Source organism: Ischnura elegans, chromosome 1 (assembly GCF_921293095.1).
Source record: "Ischnura elegans chromosome 1, ioIscEleg1.1, whole genome shotgun sequence".
In the NCBI taxonomy this organism is placed as follows: domain Eukaryota; kingdom Metazoa; phylum Arthropoda; class Insecta; order Odonata; family Coenagrionidae; genus Ischnura; species Ischnura elegans.
In genome coordinates this window covers 73,420,731-73,440,136 of record NC_060246.1, presented here as the reverse complement: position 1 = coordinate 73,440,136, position 19,406 = coordinate 73,420,731, and the positions used below count along the sequence as shown (strand labels likewise).

The window sequence follows — 19,406 nt, the reverse complement described above, 5'->3', positions numbered from 1 at the left end:
CACCCACAAAAAAATATTTGCTGCATTATTTATCACGGAGGCTGAATTTAAGACAAGACCCAGGTGCTCTGAAATTTCACAATGACCTCCTGGCAAAACGCATCTGATGGCCATACCTTAGGAAATGGGCAGAGAGTTCTCCATACAATGACCGATTTTTGTATCGGTACAAAAATTGGCTCGCTGAATCCATAAAATTTCCATAATTTCAACAAATTATGGAAATGATATATATATATGAATAGAGTTAAAAATATTGTTACACGGATCTACGAACTGCATAACCGACTTTGGCACCTTTCAAAACCTATCGTTCGACACGTTGGTTGTCATGATGGCCCGACGTTAAACTCTATGACCTTTGACCCCCATGGAGACCTCGGTGGTCAAAAAATCAACAATACGGATCTATGAATGGAAAAACCAACTTTGGCACCCTTCAACACCTACGGTTCGACACCTTGGTTGTCACGATGGCCGGACGTTTACCTCTATGACCTTTGACCCCGTATTAACTTTAGAGGTCAATAAGAGAATAATACGGGTATCTTGACATTACCTATGACTTGGCCACCCTATAAAACCCATGGATCGACACCTTTGTTTGTATGCTATTCTTTTTGCTCCCCTTATGACCTTGACGGTGACCTTGCTGGGTCAACGGTTGAATTTTCGTGATTAAAAGTGTTATTTTCGGGTTTATAGGGTCCGAAAACCGAAGAAATGTCCTCTTGGTAAATGAAATTAAGACTTTTTTCTCGATTTTATTTACATTGAAACCCAATGAGGCAAATTCAAATTTTTGGTTTGGACACTCATTGTGAGGTCAAATGGTCAAAATTGTAAAATTTTGATTACATTCAACAAAACTTAAGACCTTTTTTCATAAGTATGCCAATTTTCATGAATATTGCTCGATGCAAAGTTACTAAAATTACAGGTCAAAAATGACACACGACCCTTGGCACAGTCTGTATATCTGAAGCCTCGCAAAAATAGCCTATGATTTTCTCATTGTGATACTTTCCAATGGATTGGAATGGATCCGTGTATTGATTTTCTGGTAATGCCAAAAAATACTGGGAATTGAATAAGACTCGCATAAACCCGTAGAGTAGTTGATATCATATTTTTCTCTTCATTGGCGAAATGTAGTGAAATTATGGTATATAAAAATGAAACATGAAATTTTTCTATACATAGATATTTGCTGAAGTTAGGTCTTCCAAAGGAAATACAAATGCTCTCTGCCCTATCCATGCTCTGATCTGCTCCGACCTATCCATGGACGACCCCAATAAGGGAAACATTATTGGTCCCCAGCTTTCAATGCCAACATCTAAATCGGAAAAAGTAAACTACGATCATAAAAATAACATCACCCGTACGGTAATGGGCGTAAGTATTTGGAGGAAAAGCTCTCAGAACAAGCATGAACAAGAGGGATAAACAACTTCTGCGGAAACGACGAAAATTGGAATGTAATATGAGATCTCGTGTTGGGGTCTCATTGGCTGATTCCAACTAAAGCTTTTGTTTGCATGTTTTGTTTTTACTTCAATTACAAATTTAACTTTTAGAAAGAAGTATCGCAGTTTAAATTAAATCCATTTTAAATTATTTCATTAGTTAACTTCCCTTATTTATAATGATTACGATAAGTCAAAATTCTTGTCTCTCCTTTTATTTTCTGCAAAATTAATATTTATATTTTTTATCTTTCATGCTTCGTGTATAAATGTAATATAATCATATTCATCCATCGCCAAGAAGAATTAAACAAAAAATGAATCGAAAGGCAGAGAAACAATTTTCCATATTATTATTAGAGCTTTACTCCGAGACGTTTATCAACACTTAATATTTTTAACGTTTATCAACATGGGGAAAGATGGGGCCAACATATATGTTGGCCCCATCTTTCCCCATCCCAGATAATGTTTCGCACCGGAGGTACCACGTGCTTCACCTTAGACACTCATATTTACCACTCAAGAGGGACTCATTGACATTGACAGGAAGATGAAGACTTATGAAAAGAAGTTGGGTGCAAGGGTCAAGATAAATTACTGCAACTGCTAGATGTCGCTATATTCAGAGTTCGAAAAACTGATTTGGTGTGCAATTTTGTCGGATTTGAAGCAATCTACGCCCGGTAGCCGGTGCACGTCCATCCCAAAAGACGAGCTGTCTGATCTGTTAAAGAAAATGATGGACAAGCTGCAGAAAAACTGTTAAAAAATCTCCAGACAGGATGCAGGAAGATTGGAAATTTTCCGCTCAATAAAATGAAAGTTCTCCGAAGAATTTCGAAGGCCGTGTTGGAAGAGAGCCAGCAGTCAGTACCAGGAGTGGTTGTAAGATCTTCATCGAAGAGCTAAACAAAAAGAGAGAAGAGGTTACAGAATGCCGTGCCCCCAAGAGACGAAGAAGCAATGGTCCTTTGAGGTGAAATTATCGATTATGGAGCACCCAGTTCATCGCTTAAAAATTCTGTAGCTTTGCCAAAGGATACAACACTTGTAAATTAAGCAAACACAGTTTTTGATAAGTCGAATTGTGACATAATTATTTTAACGTACTTGGTAACCCCAAAAAAATGTCACGAAGTCACCGCACTCGGTGAGACAAAGTTTTCCCTTTATATAGTTGTTCATATTAAAAATATCTACAATATTTTGAAGACAATCTTTAGAAGGAAGGTTGAAGCTATCTTATGGCTTCATCCGTTTCGGTTTACGTAAAAAATTGATCAGCGTACGAGTGAAATCTATATACGAATGGGCGTCGGTTAACTTACTAAATTTAAACTCAGAGAAAACTAAGAGCATCGTTATAGGCAGCTATAAAATTTTAAAAAAATGTTAACAATAGGATCACTGTCCCAGATCCAGATTCAAAAAGTAAAACTAGAAAATACAAATTCAATAAATCACTTAGGTATAATTATAAACAGAACGCTAACCTGGGATGAACACATAACACATGTTTCTAATAAATTAGTAAAAGCATTGTACCAGCTAAGTCCTCATCACTGCGACTTATTGTGGCTAATAATTTGTTGATCCCTCATATCAATTATTGCTCTTTGGTTACGTCAAATATTTCAAAATTACAATTATCTAGCAAATGTATCAGAAATTATTATGCATATCCAGATTGCATTTTTCATTGTTTATTACCAGAATCTATTGATTTCGTATAGTACACAGAATGAGGATTAGATTGGGCCGAAAAATGACTTTTTTCGGGATCAAATTTGTATCTATGCGGGATAGTTGATAGTTGCAAACTTATACCAGGGTCTCAGATCCCCGTTTTTTTCAAAATCAGATATTTTTAAAAAATATATCAAAATCAAATATTTTAGATATTTTTAACAACTGCCGCTAGAAACCTAAATTTTAACTTTTTGAAAAAATTCAGGCTGAATTTCGAGGCACATACCTATGTATAATAAATCACCACAAATGAGCTCGTTTTACCAATAACCAAAGATGAATACAGTATTCAAGATTATTTAGACGAATTTAAAAGCTGATCCAAAGAATTTTGAGGGATTACAGGGAGAATGGTCAACGATTTTTGAGTATATGCAACCCGCTCGAAATCCAAAAGTCTGGCTGGGTATGGTATCCCTTCACATTTTGCCATTTAGGAACTGACCGAGTACATCTTCATTCTTTCATTTTCTAGTGATCCCACTTCCAAAGCTTAGGGTTAACATCACAGGTGGCCCAGCGAGGGGGGGAGGGGTTTGGGGGGATAAATGCCCCCCAGGGCTTAGAGAATTTTTCTTATTAAAATATTTTAGCATGAAAATTTTGTAATTAATATTAGATGACTCACAAACAAAACATCGAACCGTCAACACAGCCGTTAAAGTCACCATTTTGAACCATTTATCTAAAAATAATTCTGAGGGAGGGCCCACGCTACTCCCGCTTACCCCGGCGGGTATTCCGTACCCCCAGACCCTTCAGTATTAGTTGCGCCTAAAACCCCCCTAGACTCAATTTCTAGCTGCGACCCTGGACACCACGGCGAGAATATCTTTATACCATAAGTAAACATTTCCTAGAGTGATTTCCGTCTGCTGCGCATGGTAACACGATTAGAATGGTATAATCCGAGATTAATGTCGTCCGAGATGAATGAAATCCTGGATTAATAATCCGAGTGACGGGACTAACAGCTATGGTATACTGACGACGACGAGGGTGCTTTTCATGTCGTTTATTTCGAATGCAAATTTTATTTCCGTAAAATTAAATGTTAGAAGACGGAGTATCTGCGTTTGGCACCGTTCAGTAGAGGTGAGAGTATTGGTTCATTTCGAAGATTCGATTTGCTTGAGTTGATCCATGACCATGATTCGATTCTTCAAATCACACAAATGAACGAAATCACACAAATTCAAGATTTTTTTTCCGAATCATGATTCATTCAATTGAACCAAATCCAGGAATCGATTGCGCATGCGCATTGGATCCAAGTGATTTTTATATTAAACATGTCTGCAGAATTACGACGGATGTCTTGAGCGATTAATTATTTTGATTATCATGATCTGCCGTTTAAAAATGTTGTCGGAATTTTCAAATTCAAATTCCCCTAATATTTTTCAACGCATGGCCATATCAGTCCACAAACTGGTATTTGCGTTACATTTATTTATTTTTCTTGAGTTCAGAATACTCTCGGAAGTAAGGAGCTGCGGCCACTTCTTATTTTTATCACCACCTTCAACAAATTTCCGAGTCACGATGGTTTTTGTTTTACAGATGCCACCAGAAACTTTTACTGAGAAGGCGTTGAGATTTCAACATAGGTGAATGTTCAAGGAAAATAGAATCATTCATCACAACTATTTTTGGTTTTGGAATTATACAATTAAAAAAAATGATATTTTCGATAACTTATTTTCTGTACATAAAATAGGGGACATTATTTTAGTTTTAACGAGGACCCCAGAGTCTCGACGGGTGTCGACAGGGCCCGATCAAAAGGGGAGCCTGAAGTGTCCGGGCCCTGGACCGCCCACCAAGCCGTCGGCCAATATAGAGATAAATCTCACAAAATCGGAAAAAGAGAAAAAAAACTTCATGTATGAGGGGATGTGAAAAAGGGTTATTTATTGGTTAACTGGTATTATCTAAAATTCACGTTCATAATAGTTAATTGGATTTCTGTGGCATCATGGCCTATTTTTTTGTACGAAAATCAAGGAAAGTGCTTGGATTGTAATGCATCCCGATTCGGATTCTGACATTTCGATTCCGACTCTACCGATACCGATTCCATCGATTCTGACGCCATAGGCTTCGAGAGAAATATCACTTAATCCCAGGTAACAAGACAACCATTAAAAAAAATTATTACTCTGTGAAAGAATCAGTTGACAAAAGCATCATTCATATCATCACTATGTAATTAAAATATAATAGCTAAATTCAAAACAGAACATACTTACCTGAAAAGTAGTGTTGCCGCATAGGTATTACTTTAGAACATTAGCAATTACGTTTAAATTTTAAATAAAAGTATCTACTTTAATATCTGCCTTAAATTGAAAATATCATATCATTATCAATAATGTCTCACAAATTTAATCTCCTTTTACAGATTTTAAATTTTTGCTAAGAAATCAAAGCATCTTCACTCCGTCAGGATCAAGCCTGTGCGTTTTACATCACATATTTTTCCGACCGAACCAAAAGGTCTTTCACTGAACAGAGTGGATGGCGATATGGCAAGAAACCTTTTCGCTACTACTTTCAGCATTGGGTAGGAGATCCAAGTCTTCCAGTATTTCCCATATATCTCTGTTGAAGCTGAAGTGGAAGCTTATTTATCAGTGTTTGCTACGGAGACTTTGAGTACCTTTCCAAATGCATCACAGTATCTTGACCATATACCTGTCACAAGCTCCCTAGTCTGCATTTGCTCCTACGAAAGTGGTGTGCCACTTAGAATCTAGACATAATGTGTTTTGTTATTAAGATTACGTGACGCGAAAATTCAAATGACTGTTGGAAACACGGTCGTATATAAACTTGTGGTTTAAAGTACTACTGGAATCGGAATCGATTTTTCACCATGGCAAGTACTCATTTCCGATGCCGGTTCTTGACCAAGAATCGAAGATAGAAACTACTATAAAAAGAGGACACACACAAAATGTTTTGCAGGCGTTTCGGTGGGGTGACCCCCCTTTCTCAATGAGTAGAGAAGGGACCTGGAAAGAGTGGGCCTCTCGGCCTCCCACCGTAATGGGCCACCCACATCCTAAAACTGGCCCTGGACCCCGGCGAGACTGTCGCCGCGCCGACAGATAAAATCCTCGTCTCGACCGCCGAGATGAGTCTATCGCACAGCACTAGTGATAAGCCTAAAACGGCCGTAAGAATTATTATCCCCGCCGCATCGTCAGCATCAGCACACGATAACGAACGAATTTGAGCGGGGTAAAAAGAAGGATACTAAACCACCGCGATACTAAACCGACCGCGCTCTAATGATCCTTTTTTTGGCACTAAAACAAAATATTATCGTTCACCTTTGGCAGGTTCACTACACGAAGAGAATGAAAAGCAAGAAATTTATACTTATGGCGATGGTTTTGCTTGATTTAGTGAAATTGTATAGGGGCAATTCCATTTGTGACGGAATTACCTTTAGATATAATTATGCAATAGGATATTTCGATTGATTTGTAAAATGCAAAAAAAATGGAAAACTTGTGACTGTGCATGATCAAGAAACATTTACGAAGGTGAGTTTCATGTACAGAAGCAAAATTAATTATCGAAATACCTTCTAAACAAGCCCATAATTAACATGTGACCGAATTACTCCGAGGTCAACCTCCAAAGTGCAATGATTTTAAACATCTTCAAAGCTCTGTGAATTGAAGTATAGTTTGAACACTTTTATCAAGGCACTGGATAATATTTAAAACATTGATTTCTTGAAATTCAATCAATTAGCTGTTGATTTAGAGAGATAAAATATTTCCAGCCTAAATTTTAATTTGTGAGAAAAAGTTGACATTTTCATGGAAATGCCCATAGGTTATCATCACTTCATTTCCAACCGCTAAAATAAAATGATTGATTAAATGTAAGGGAATGACAAGATACGGGAAATGAAGTAAGTGCGGACAAGAGAGTATAAGCATAGAGTAAGTAGCTTCACTTACAAAGAAGGGAAGGCCGAGTAAGGCAGTATTACAACCGAGTTGCTATCTAGTGTATGGGCTGGCAGTCGCGCACCGAGGGGGTGGTTTTGGGGGATATAACCCCCCCAGAGCTCAGAGAATTTTTTTAAGTTTAATACATTTTACCTAATTGGATTGATATTACTAATAGAATAGTGTAAGGATGAATAAAATATCCCTCAGAAAGCCGTTAAACTCACTACTTTGAACCATATATCTTTTAAATTCCGCGATTTATTAATTTCTACCTACCGCTTATCCTGGTGGGTATACTATACCCCCACACACCTCGGTATTAGTTGTAAGTAAACCCCTCCAAGCCGTAATTCCTAGTTGCGCCCCTGTGGGCTGGGGTGAACGAAGCGACGCAAATATATATCTGAGGCCTCGCTTAAAAATTACTATTTCCTCAATGTGATAATTTCCAATGGAATGGAATAGATCCACAGCAAAAACATTAGGTCGAAAAACAACAGCTAATGCACAGCCCAGTCAGAGAGTGACTTGGTGTATTGATTTGCTGGTAATGCCAAAAAATACTGCGAATTGAATAAGACTCGCATAAACCCGTAGAGTTGTTGATATCATATTTTTCTCTTCATAGGCGAAATGGAGTGAAATTATGGTATGTAAAAGTGAAACATGAAATTTTTTTTACATAGATATTTGCTGAAGTAAGGTCTTCCAATGGAAACACAGATGCTATCTGCCCTATCCATGCTCTGACCTATCTATGGACGACCCCAATAAGGGAATCATTACTGGCCTCCAGCTTTCAATGCCAACATCTAAATCAGTGAAAGTAAACTACGATCATAAAAATAATATCACCCGCACGGTAATGGGCGTATTTGGAGGAAAAGCTCTCAGAACAAGCATGAACAAGAGGGATAAACAACTTCTGCGGAAACGACGAAAATTGAAATGTAATATGAGATCTCGTGTTGGGTCTCATTGGCTGATTCCAACTAAAGCTTTTGTTTGCATGTTTTGTTTTTACTTCAATTGCGAATTTAACTTTTAGAAAGAAGTATCACAATTTAAATTAAATCTATTTTATATTATTTCATTAGTTAACTTCCCTTATTTATAATGATTACGATAAGTCAAAATTCTTGTCTCTCCTTTTATTTTATGCAAAATTAATATTTATATTTTTATATCTTTCATGCTTTCGTGTATAAATGTAATATAATCATATTCATCCATCGCCAAGAAGAATTTCACAAAAAATGAATCGAAACGCAGAGGAATAATTTTCCATATCGTTATTAGACCTATATTCCGAGACGTTAATCAACACTTAATACTTACAATAATTTAGACGGTAGTTTGTATGTTGGCCCCATCTTTCGCTTATTGCTTAGCTACCTACTCAGGTAGGCAATAGAAACTAAACGAAACTCAAAAGCAGTATAAATTCAATAGTTTCGGTCCCGGCAGCGAAATGTAAGAACGAAACGAAATGGATGTATACCCTTGGAACTTATTCGAGACTCAGGGTCGAAACGAAATCGGAGTAAAAACTAAAGTAAAACTCTGGGACGTAACGTAACCCAGATAATGTTTCGCACCGTAGGTACCACGTGCTTCATCTTAGACACTCATTTTTTTACCACTCAATAGGACACTCATTTTTTACTATTAACAGGAGAACGGTGAACGCAAACTGGCCATTTGATTTTTAAGCTCAACACCACAAGTACCTATGTCAAACCGGAGACTCCCCCTCTCTGGTCAAACGTAAGGGTCGAAACTATTCCGTCTTAGCTGCCTCCACCCAACCTTTGGGATAGAAACTTAACTATGAGCAGCGGAGATTCGATTAATTTAGTTTCATTCCCGGGAGTAAAGTTTCGTCCCAGGTCGAAACTAAACTCCTTGGTGATTTTAATTTCGTGCGGGAACGAAACTAAACCTAGGCCTCGTATTTTCATTCCCCTTCGGGTCGAGACGAAACATTTTCGTTTCGTTTTACTTGCCATCCCTGCACCTGCTAGAGCACCCTTTTTACCATAAATACTCTACTTATATAGTAATATTAACTCTATGCGTAGGTTTCCGCGGCGTTGTTCACGATGACTGCTAATTCCGGGTTCTCCAGCCGCGTCTGTCGTTTATGGTTGACTACAGTTTCGGAAGCCATCCTGCTTCCGTCTTCAGGTCGAAGGTGAGAATTTTTCATTTTTTGCCGTCTTATATAGCACTGGCCAGGGGCGGATCCAGGATTTTTTTCTGGGAGGGGCACAAGCAAGGCCGTATCCAGGATTTTGTTCTGGGTGGGGCACAAGGATACCTCGCAATACAAAACGAATGCAATGATAATGGGACCGTATTAAAAATCTTGCATATTTTTGAGGGTCTGGGGGGGGGGGGGGGGCAACGTGCCCCCGAGCCCCCCCCCCCTGGATCCGCCTATGGCACTGGCCGATCTCCTCCTGTGCGCTGATTGGTCAGAACTCTCTTCCAAACGTTGCTGATAGGGTAGCCGTTGTCCCTGTTAATATTTTGTCTTTTGTAAATTTCAATTGCTTCCCTGATTTGCCTTGGGTAGTAGCGACTCTCTTTTGGCACTATCTTCGCTTTTTCGAATTCAATGTTATGGCCGGCCTCACTCCAAACATGCTCTGCAATGGCTGACAACTGCAGTTGTTTTTTATTGGTAGCTCTCACATGCTCCTTCATCCTTGTCGCCATTCCTCGGCATGTTTCGCCAACATATGATTTTCCGCAGGAGCATGGCACTGTGTACACGCCTTCGCATAGTGCCTGCGGGATACGATCTTTTGGTCCAGGTACAAGGATGAAGGAGCATGTGAGAGCTAGGTACCAATAAAAAACAACTGCACTTGTCAGCCATTGCAGAGCATGTTTGGAGTGAGGCCGGCCATAACATTGAATTCGAAAAAGCGAAGATAGTGCCAAAAGAGAGTCGCTACTACCCAAGGCAAATCAGGGAAGCAATTGAAATTTACAAAAAAGACAAAATATTAACAGGGACAACGGCTACCCTATCAGCAACGTTTGGAAGAGAGTTCTGACCAATCAGCGCACAGGAGGAGATCGGCCAGTGCTATATAAGACGGCAAAAAATGAAAAATTCTCACCTTCGACCTGAAGACGGAAGCAGGATGGCTTCCGAAACTGTAGTCAACCATAAACGACAGACGCGGCTGGAGAACCCGGAAATTAGCAGTCATCATTAACTCTATGCTTTTTACTTAACTTTTCCTCCGAGGGAAGCCATTAATATGAACAAAAGCGCTGAATACCGCGCCAGATTTCACCTACCACTCGGCCGGATATCACGAAACACGCGTCGCGACGCACCGTGGGCAGAAATCGAAAAAGCTGGCCAAAAATCAAAATATCGACAATTTCCTTTCGCACCAGGCATACCGTATCATCATTTTAGAATGGGAATGGGATGGGGGATTAAAAAATTATGTTAATTTAAAAAAATATTATATTAATTTTTACACCCCGCCAAAATTAAATAAAAATCTATGAAATCTAAAGAGCGCAATTTTTACGAGTTCAAGTTCAACGAGTTCAATGTTTGTTCTTCAATCATTGGGATAAAATTCATAATTCGGAAAATCTTTAGGATATTTATTTATAATATCATTATATTAATTATTTAAGAGCGAAATTTTGTATGATTCATTGTTTTTAATATATTTTAAAAAAGTTTAAAATATCATTATTTTACGTTAATTTTTACCCAATGCTAGGATGTAAATAGTTACCGCCGCTTGCCACTCCTGAGATATTTACACCAAGAGTTAGAGAGAAGTCTATATTATGTATTAGACGCAAAAAAGGAAAATCTTGCTCCAACTTGGCCGCCTACGGTTATTTCGTGGTAAAGCTATATGACGTCGGGCGATTCTACGACCCGTGACCCGCATTACATGGGGTAGGCACTCGGGAGCTAAGCGTCTCATTGTCAGTCCGTTTGAGAAACTCAATTTTCTCTAAATCTTAGATTGATTGAACGTATTAATTATATTTTGCTGTGTCTTACCGGTATGTACGTCTTCTGACTGTTTTACCATCGGGTGTTTGCGCGGAAGCCGCGTTCGGACGACATTAAACCTAACGGTTCGCGCCCCCCTAGGCCTTTGTCCACGGCTGCCACCCCTTAATGTAACCAGATTTGTTCTTTTACTTTGAACATGTGAAAATGTTGCCATTCTACAAATTGGGGTTTCCCAAAATATGCCGTCTATGCGATTGGCTCGCTAATTTCTAGCCGAGTGCTCAACATCAGTCTCCCTTAAGTGTTCCTTGTTAAAGTTTGTGCCGAAGAACATTAACAATGCAGTTGCCCAGCTATGGATGCAATGAAAGTGATTCGCTATCAGCTGAAACTTCAGGTAAATTCTAAGAGTTCCTTCAGTAATATGATAAGTCATATATAGAGCATTTGATTCCCAAAAATATTATAATGTAAGCAATTGGAAGTTTAAATTTAAAATGGTCTAAAGTTGATATTTATTAAACTTTTCTTAAAAATATAGTGGAAATGTTAACAGTATTTTTACTTCATGTAATTCACTTGTCAACTCGGTGGGTTTTCTTAATCATGAGTTTGTATGCTATTTTTGCGTGACATGGAAAACTGTTAGTAACCGACAATCCTAATAGTGTCATGCTCTTCCAGGAATTTCGGAGGAACTAATTACCCGCATCTCAGTAGTTTTGAGAGCGGTATTAACCGCAATTGGAGTAACAAACTGCCAGAGGAGGTCTTCCAGTGAATAGCGAAAATATTTTAGAATAGGAGGAGTTTTTATCCTCTGGCTCAGAATTCGCGCCTTTGTTTTTGGGCAATCAGAAATAAAATTATTCGTTAATTATATTCTTCTCCATTACTACGCTTAAAGGACCAAAATTTCAAGTTTAAAAGACTCAATATCAATTTTCAATCATCACTCGCCTTATTAAAAGCTATTAGATACGTTACACGTTGTTAACAATAGAAGTAATTATATCTTTCCCTTATCAAATATTCTAGTTACCCTGACAATTATGGTTCTCGCATAACTTTTTCATATTTTTAATTTTTATTGCCCTCACAAGCAATATTGTGGACTAAATCATCCTAAATAACTTTCATTGTATCCTTACAATAAACAATTCGCAAAAAGTTTTCTTAGTTATGCAATAATTAAACCTAGAGTGATTTTTGGCCAGCTTTTTTTATATTTCAGCCCACACTGTGACTGCGCCGATAAATGTCCGGAAGGATCACGGGAAACGCGCAAGGTGAGAGTGACGCGTGAAGATATCTGAGCGAGGGAGAGAGTGAGGCACGGGGAAGAAGCAGTCTGATACCTTCTGTATTGGGGTGAGCGGATTGCTGACGAGTCTGACGAGGACAGAGATACGGCATGTGACGATTAACGCCACATTAGTGGGCGTGAGATGAAAGGGTAGGAGGAGGGTAGATAAGGTCGCCTCCAGAGACGGAAGAATGGACAGGAACCACAGGAATGAGTCTTGCTCAAAGCAAAATGACTCGGTGCAGCTTGGCGTCACTCCCAGCTACTTTGAAGTCGGCATCATGGAAAGTACCCGAGGGAGCACAATGACTTGGCGATATCAATAGCGTAATTATGGGGGGATGAGGAGGGTAAATACATCCCAAAGCCTTAGGGAAATAAAAAATATTGAAAAATATTGTCTGTTTTCCCCGTTGTGATGATTTCCCGCGGAATTTCCTGGTATGCCCAAATTTTAATCCCTCCCGAACGCATATTCCTAGTTACGCCACTGAGCGACATAAATGACAATTTAACGAGGGTGGACAGAAAACCTCTCCGAGCGAAGGCAGCACGAAGATCTGGTCGCCGGCATCGAGGTAAGCTTTCGAAGGCCTGAACCTTGATTACGCGGAACAACATCACGCCGATTAGGAGGCACGTACACGCTAAGAGAATATTTTGACATAAAAATATTAAATGTAGCGTTATTCTATACGTTGATTCATTATCGTATATCAATACAGAGCCGAATAATACGCAAGCAAAATAAAATGCTGTTTTTCGGGAAGCTTGTATTTTTTCTCCAATGCGGCTCACATAACATGATTTCAATATTGCTCAGCCAACGCTACATTTTCCAAGTATCATTTGATGAAACAGGATCTTGTAATCTGCAAGCATGTCAGACTGACGATGATAATCGCGGAGTCATGAAAAAACATTTTCCGGCATGATCCCCAAAAAGTGGCGTAGCCAGGAATTTTGTTCGGGGGGGGGGGTCCAAAAGTAGGGGGAAGTGTTCCAAGTCACAGATGTTTGTTTCCCACCTGCATACATTCAAATGTTCTCAAAACTTCTTGCCCGCATACAGTTTTGCCACAGTGCTTTTTAATTTTAGCCTGCCAACACATTAATGCACACAATTTTAAATATGAGCCTCCCCCCTAAAAATTCAGATTTTTTTATAACTTTTACTAAAATTTACTCAGAGGAATCATGTTAAAACTAATATAAAAAAGCGACAATATTTTTTGACACGACCCTATTTTTCTTGAGAGGTGACGCCTTTCCGGCCGAAATTAAGCACTGCTTTGATGACGTTTCGACTACTCGACTCAGAACCTCAGCCCGCCATAACCTGGGTAAGAGGCGGAGTTGGTTCAATACATACTGGGATACTGCGATTCGAAATCAACAGCGCTGAAACCTGAAACCGTTTGATCGAGAGCTTTGCCAGAGGAAAGGGTGTTCATAATTCGGGGGACGAAGGATTTCCGTTGTCACGTGCGGACGCAAAAACCAGAGTTCCCGCGGGGGAGGGGAAGGATTGCCCTTACCACGCGAGGCTCGTTCCCTCCAAATGATGGGTGCACTGAAACAACGTGATTGGACGCCGGCAGCCAATCGGTGCTCTTCTACCAACGGCCAAGGCCACGGGACTTGAGGACACTCACAATTAGTGCGCAGTTCTCCACAGCTCTGCGCAGTTCTCTTAGAAACCCCCGCGAGCGCACTCATTGTCTTGAACATTTTTCCTTGCGGACCGAGAGACATTATCAACCGCGAAAGCGCCTGTATGCTAGTGCATAATGAAACTCAAAATTTAGTGGGAAGTTTGCGTACCAATGGACCCAGGGATATATTCGAGAATTCTGAGCCTCCTCGAGGAAGGCACATCACACGACCTACGAATGAGTGACAGCGGACCTGACAGAGCCCCAGAAGCTCTTTTGACAGTGGAGAGAGAAAGTTCCTCTAGTATGTCATTGAAATGTACCCCCGACTACGTTGACACTTCTGAAGATGACATGAACAGCATCAAGAGTGTTCCTATAGAGAAACGGGTATGGGTATTTGGTTGGCCATATCTTTTAATGCTGTTTTAATACTGACTAATCTGAGAATATGACTTATTTTTGAACCGTTCCTATTCCATCCTCAGGCACCAGAATCGCAAGAACTTGCAGTTTCTGTGTATGATCAAGAGACGTTGGAGAAGGGAATCCTACAACAGTTGGATGAAGCCTTACCTAAGGAAAAAGTGAGAAAGATGGGTGATCTGCAAATGAAATCAGTGCAAGCGGAAATGACGTAAGTTAAAAATCAGTATCAAGCAAGGAAAGACTATATAGTGATCTTCTCGGTGGCAAATCGGTCACTCTATGTATAGTGACTTTTGTCGCTTAAAAAGTGCATGCAATCACTTGTGTACTTGTGTGAGTCAGCCATAACAATTTTCACATTTACGTATTTACACATTCCATGCGGCGGATAAAATCCAGAATGTTCGGAGAGACGATTTTTTAAAAATATTTTCAACAGATTTTGGTATTTAAAAGTTTACCTCGATATCCTATTGCCGATAACATACGGAAAATATTTTTTTTTTTCAAACTTATATTTCGTGACCTCTTAATATGTCACCCATCATGGCGAAGCAATGAACGTATGCAACCAGCTGTACAAAAAAACCGCAAATATTATTATTCTAATAGCGACAAACTTTCATTCTAAAGTTCATTTGAATGTAATTTGCCAACATTAAAGGAAAATCAATACAGGATATAATTTAGACTATTTAACTGTATTAAATAATTAAATACCTTGACCCGTCTACACTCTGGAAAGAAAAGAAATGTGTAAACTATCGCAGTGATCAGAGGCGCAACTAGGAATTATGGCAAGGGGGGGGGGGGGTTTAGGCGAAAATATTACTTACGGGTGTGGGGGTATTGCATACCCACCAGGGTAAGCAGGAGTTGCTGGGGCCCTCCTCCAGAAAAAATCGAAGAATAATGGTTTAAAATGGCGAGTTTTACGGCTTTCTGAGGGATATTTGATAAATCTTAACACTATTCTATGAGTAATACTTGTCCAAATAAGTAAAATGGATTAAAATTAAAAATTTCTCTTGAGCATTGGGGGGGGGGTTAATCCCCCAAACTACCCCCTCGATGCGCCTCTGGCAGTGATCTGGTCTGTAGGGTTCTTTACAGCGAACTTCCATTTTTTCTTGACATAACTGATAGTTTGCGGTAGAGAACCCAATGGACTGGGTCTTTCCAAAGCAAAACTCCGAGGAAGCCCTGACCAGGAGGTAAACATTATTCGATGAGGAAGGATACACATTTTTCTTCAATTTTTACATTCCATCAATTTGCTGTAAACTATCTCTGCATGACGAACACAAATATTTTTTGGTAGTAAACCATTTTAAAAATTGTGTAAGAGAGCACTAACTAAACTCATGGAGCTGTGTTGCCAAACCTCACGCGTTCTCCTTGTATGTGACTAAGTAGGCCTTCCACAAACGGTGCCTCATTCAGCTCGGTAGCTGACAATGTCATGGGCTTCTGAGAAAGGATCATCCCCAATGCCTTCCAAATGAGTAGGTATATTGTCTCGGCGCCGTGGTCAAAATACCTGTGGCCACCTATGACTCATACATTTTTAGCCACAAAGTAAGACGGCTATGTACAATTGGCTCCTCCTCTCTCCCTCTCTCTCCTTACTACCCCTTCCTTATCAGCGAAATCATCCGAGGGTGTCCGGACTCACACGAAAGCTCACCCGCAAACATAAAGTGAACGAAGTATATAATGCCCAATCTACAAACCATGAATTTGATGACATATAGACCGTGACAACCTGGAAAAAAACGTGAATTTTATAATGTAGTTAGAGTGGGAACCCTGTTAAACTTTAAATTGGTAACTACACCATCTTCCTTTATCAGCTGCCGTGGTGTAGTGGTTAGAGTGAGGAGCATCGGATACGTTTTTTTTTTTTCTTTCCGCCGCGAGGATAGAGTAATTGTGTTATGCTTTATATCATCACTAGCCAGTCACTTGCAGTTATTAATTTTTTTTCTATTTACGGGAAAATCTGTAATCAGTTGTTAAGCCCTTATAAAGACTCACTTAATTTCACCAGCAGCCTTTAAATTCATGTTGGGATGAACCGCGTACCCAGTGAGAAATGGATCATCGAATCTACGTCGATTCGACGTCGAAGTACTCATCGATAAAACGTCGATGGTAACACATCGATCGATGTCTATATGGTCCGAAAATCAACGTGTTTTCGACGTCAAAGCCATCGACGTCTTTTCGACGTCGACGCCATCGACGTGTTTTCTACGTCGACACCATCGACGAGTTTTCTATGTCGACGAGATATCGTCTTTTTACCTGCGATTCCTACTAATAAATGCGGAAATATACATCTTTTCGGCTAATAAAGAGCATCTATTGCTGCGCCAACGACGTATTTCAATCGAGCACGTAAAGTCTAAACAAATGAAGGCTGAAATAAATTCATAATGGTAATTTGTAATCTTAAGTCCTTCGTATTCATCTTCAATAATAATCAGAAATCCTTGAGAAAAAATGTGAGGTGTTGACATCTATGACGCGAGTATAAAGCTATCAAAATGAGGTAAACGTAGTCACAAAGCCAAGCTTGTGCATATCACATACCACGCAGGAAAGAAGTAAGAACTTGGACGCAAACAGAAGGTCCGGCGTATGTGGCAAATGTGTGAAAATGGAAATCTTGAACACATTAAATAGGGGAAGGTAATCCTACCTGTCATACAGCGGTCCAAAAGCAGACGGTCCAAATTCCGAAGTATGGAAGACGTAGTGAAGCCTTCTTTACTAAGCCACGGAATGCCTTTTTCCATGATTAATACGAATCCAAAAGCTCATTAAGTTTCAGAAGGATTTTAAATACCAATAACAGGACTTAGAGCTAGCAAAGTTTGTCGCGCAAAATAAATGCGACAATAAATTTTCTATACGGCGCCGAATGTCTCTGTTCTGAGTTTACTGCGAAGAACTAACAGCATGACGACTGATGACAACTAACAGCTCAACTCGGCTCAACTGATACACGCAATCGAACTTCAACGGTCAAGTTACAGAATTAAAAGGAATCAAAGATTGTTCTCGTAGATTAAAACTAATGTTTATGGATAAATAAAATAATTATTTAATTTTATATTTCTTATTTAAGACTCATATGTTGTAATAGCGTCTCACCGTTATTTTTAAGACATTAAAACTACATCACTAAGTTCTCCCCTCAGCCAATCAACACACTGACCCCGCTGGCCAATGAGAATAACACGTCGAAAAAACGTCGATTGAGCAAATAAAATCGACGTTGACCACATATCGATCTATAGTCGTCGAATCGACGAAGATTTGACGTAGATTCGATGATCCATTTCTCACTGGGGTAGCATTTATAGTACGCTGTTCAGCTGCCTTTGGCACTCCAACAGAAGCGACTTACGTTGCCCGAGGATATTTGATGGCATTCCTTACCTATTCTTCCCTAACATCTTGTCCTTGCCTTATATGAGCCCCTTAGCTTACGATAAGCTGCTTATCAATTTTTTCCGTAAGAAAACCATAATAAACGGTTAACTCTCTTACTTTGTGCTATCTGGGAAGTGACACAACAGCACTTTCCACATGATTCACTATTGTTAGATTCACTTTTTCACAGCTGTTCCATTCATCCTCAAATTCACCATCACCTCCCTCTGCTTTTTCCACATCTGCAGCTGAAATATCAATACTATTCCATCATAATACATGAAAGCACAGCTGTGACGTTGCCACCTACTTCATTTCCTAAACAGAGAATGAATACTGAAATTAGGGAGTCATATTATATAAAGCTAACATTAGAAACGAAAGCTTCTACTTCATACAGTAAAGCGATATCGTCACGAGCAATACAATAAAAGTTGATACACATTTATTTTGACTTGCAACAAACCAACAGACTTCGAAGCCTAACACAATTACGAAGAAAATCAAACATATTTAGCTCTCAATGATTATTTCGCATAGCACGATAAAGGACCGATAGGATATAGGTAATTGATTCATTATTTATGCCCGATAAATCATCATTATAACTACGAAATTATGACCTATCCCACCTGTCTGAAGCCATTGTGAAATTATCACAACCACAACAAACAGCTGATTTCCTGAATGAGATTTTCAAAGCATATTATATACATCCATGGTTTTAATATAATTTTTAAATGTAAATAAAGCAATTATTTATAATTGCAAGTCAATATTCCGTAAAATACAGAAAAATGTATAAAATATCTTCTCCCTCATTGGTTGCGAAAACTATTCAGAAAGTTTTTCGTACGGGAAGAGGCGGAGCCTCGAAATAGCCAGATGCCATTCCGAACAAAATTATTACACCCCTCCATTCATAATACGGGGTCGTTGCAATAATGACCCACAGAATAGCATATGCTATTTATTGCAACGCTTATCCAGAATAGCAGCCTATACACCCATGTCTCGTATAGCGCAATTTTGATTAGCGCAATTTCGATATAGCGCAAATTCGTTCCTCGGGGAAACATTGCAACGCAGTGTAGCCTAATCAAAAATCTTAAACGCTCTCGTGATAAAACGTGAACTTACGCTAAGTGCACACGAAATTTCTATCAATTTACGCATATTAATATTATTTCTTGCCTCAAATCGTCTTTTTTGTTTATATATTAATCGAAATCCATTGCTATGCAAGTGCCGAAAGTATTACTCGTCATTGGGTCCAGATAGCCGGCCTACCGAAGATTTATCTTGTCTCCTTAACAGAATGATAATAAATAATTTAGATCGTTAATTAAGCATGGCGCTAGTGGAAATGAATTT

The 19,406-nt window shown here is 39.1% G+C and overlaps 2 protein-coding genes across 3 annotated transcripts in view; one reads left to right on the top strand and one right to left on the bottom strand.

The window, feature by feature from the left end:
- Nucleotides 1–19,406, bottom strand: part of LOC124154651 — a 238,672-nt gene that overhangs the window by 159,368 nt on the left and 59,898 nt on the right. The window lies entirely within an intron of this gene.
- LOC124163521 (ankyrin-1-like) overlaps nucleotides 1–19,406 on the top strand; it is a 39,708-nt gene that overhangs the window by 11,603 nt on the left and 8,699 nt on the right. Inside the window, exons 1-2 of one of the 2 annotated variants that reach the window (XM_046540485.1) lie at nucleotides 14,117–14,552; nucleotides 14,651–14,799. In XM_046540485.1, coding sequence (XP_046396441.1) covers nucleotides 14,334–14,552; nucleotides 14,651–14,799 — 368 coding nt within the window. In that variant the 5' untranslated portion in view covers nucleotides 14,117–14,333. Of the gene's footprint in view, nucleotides 1–14,116; nucleotides 14,553–14,650; nucleotides 14,800–19,406 lie in introns of those variants that run through there. The other variant, XM_046540491.1, reaches the window with a different exon arrangement.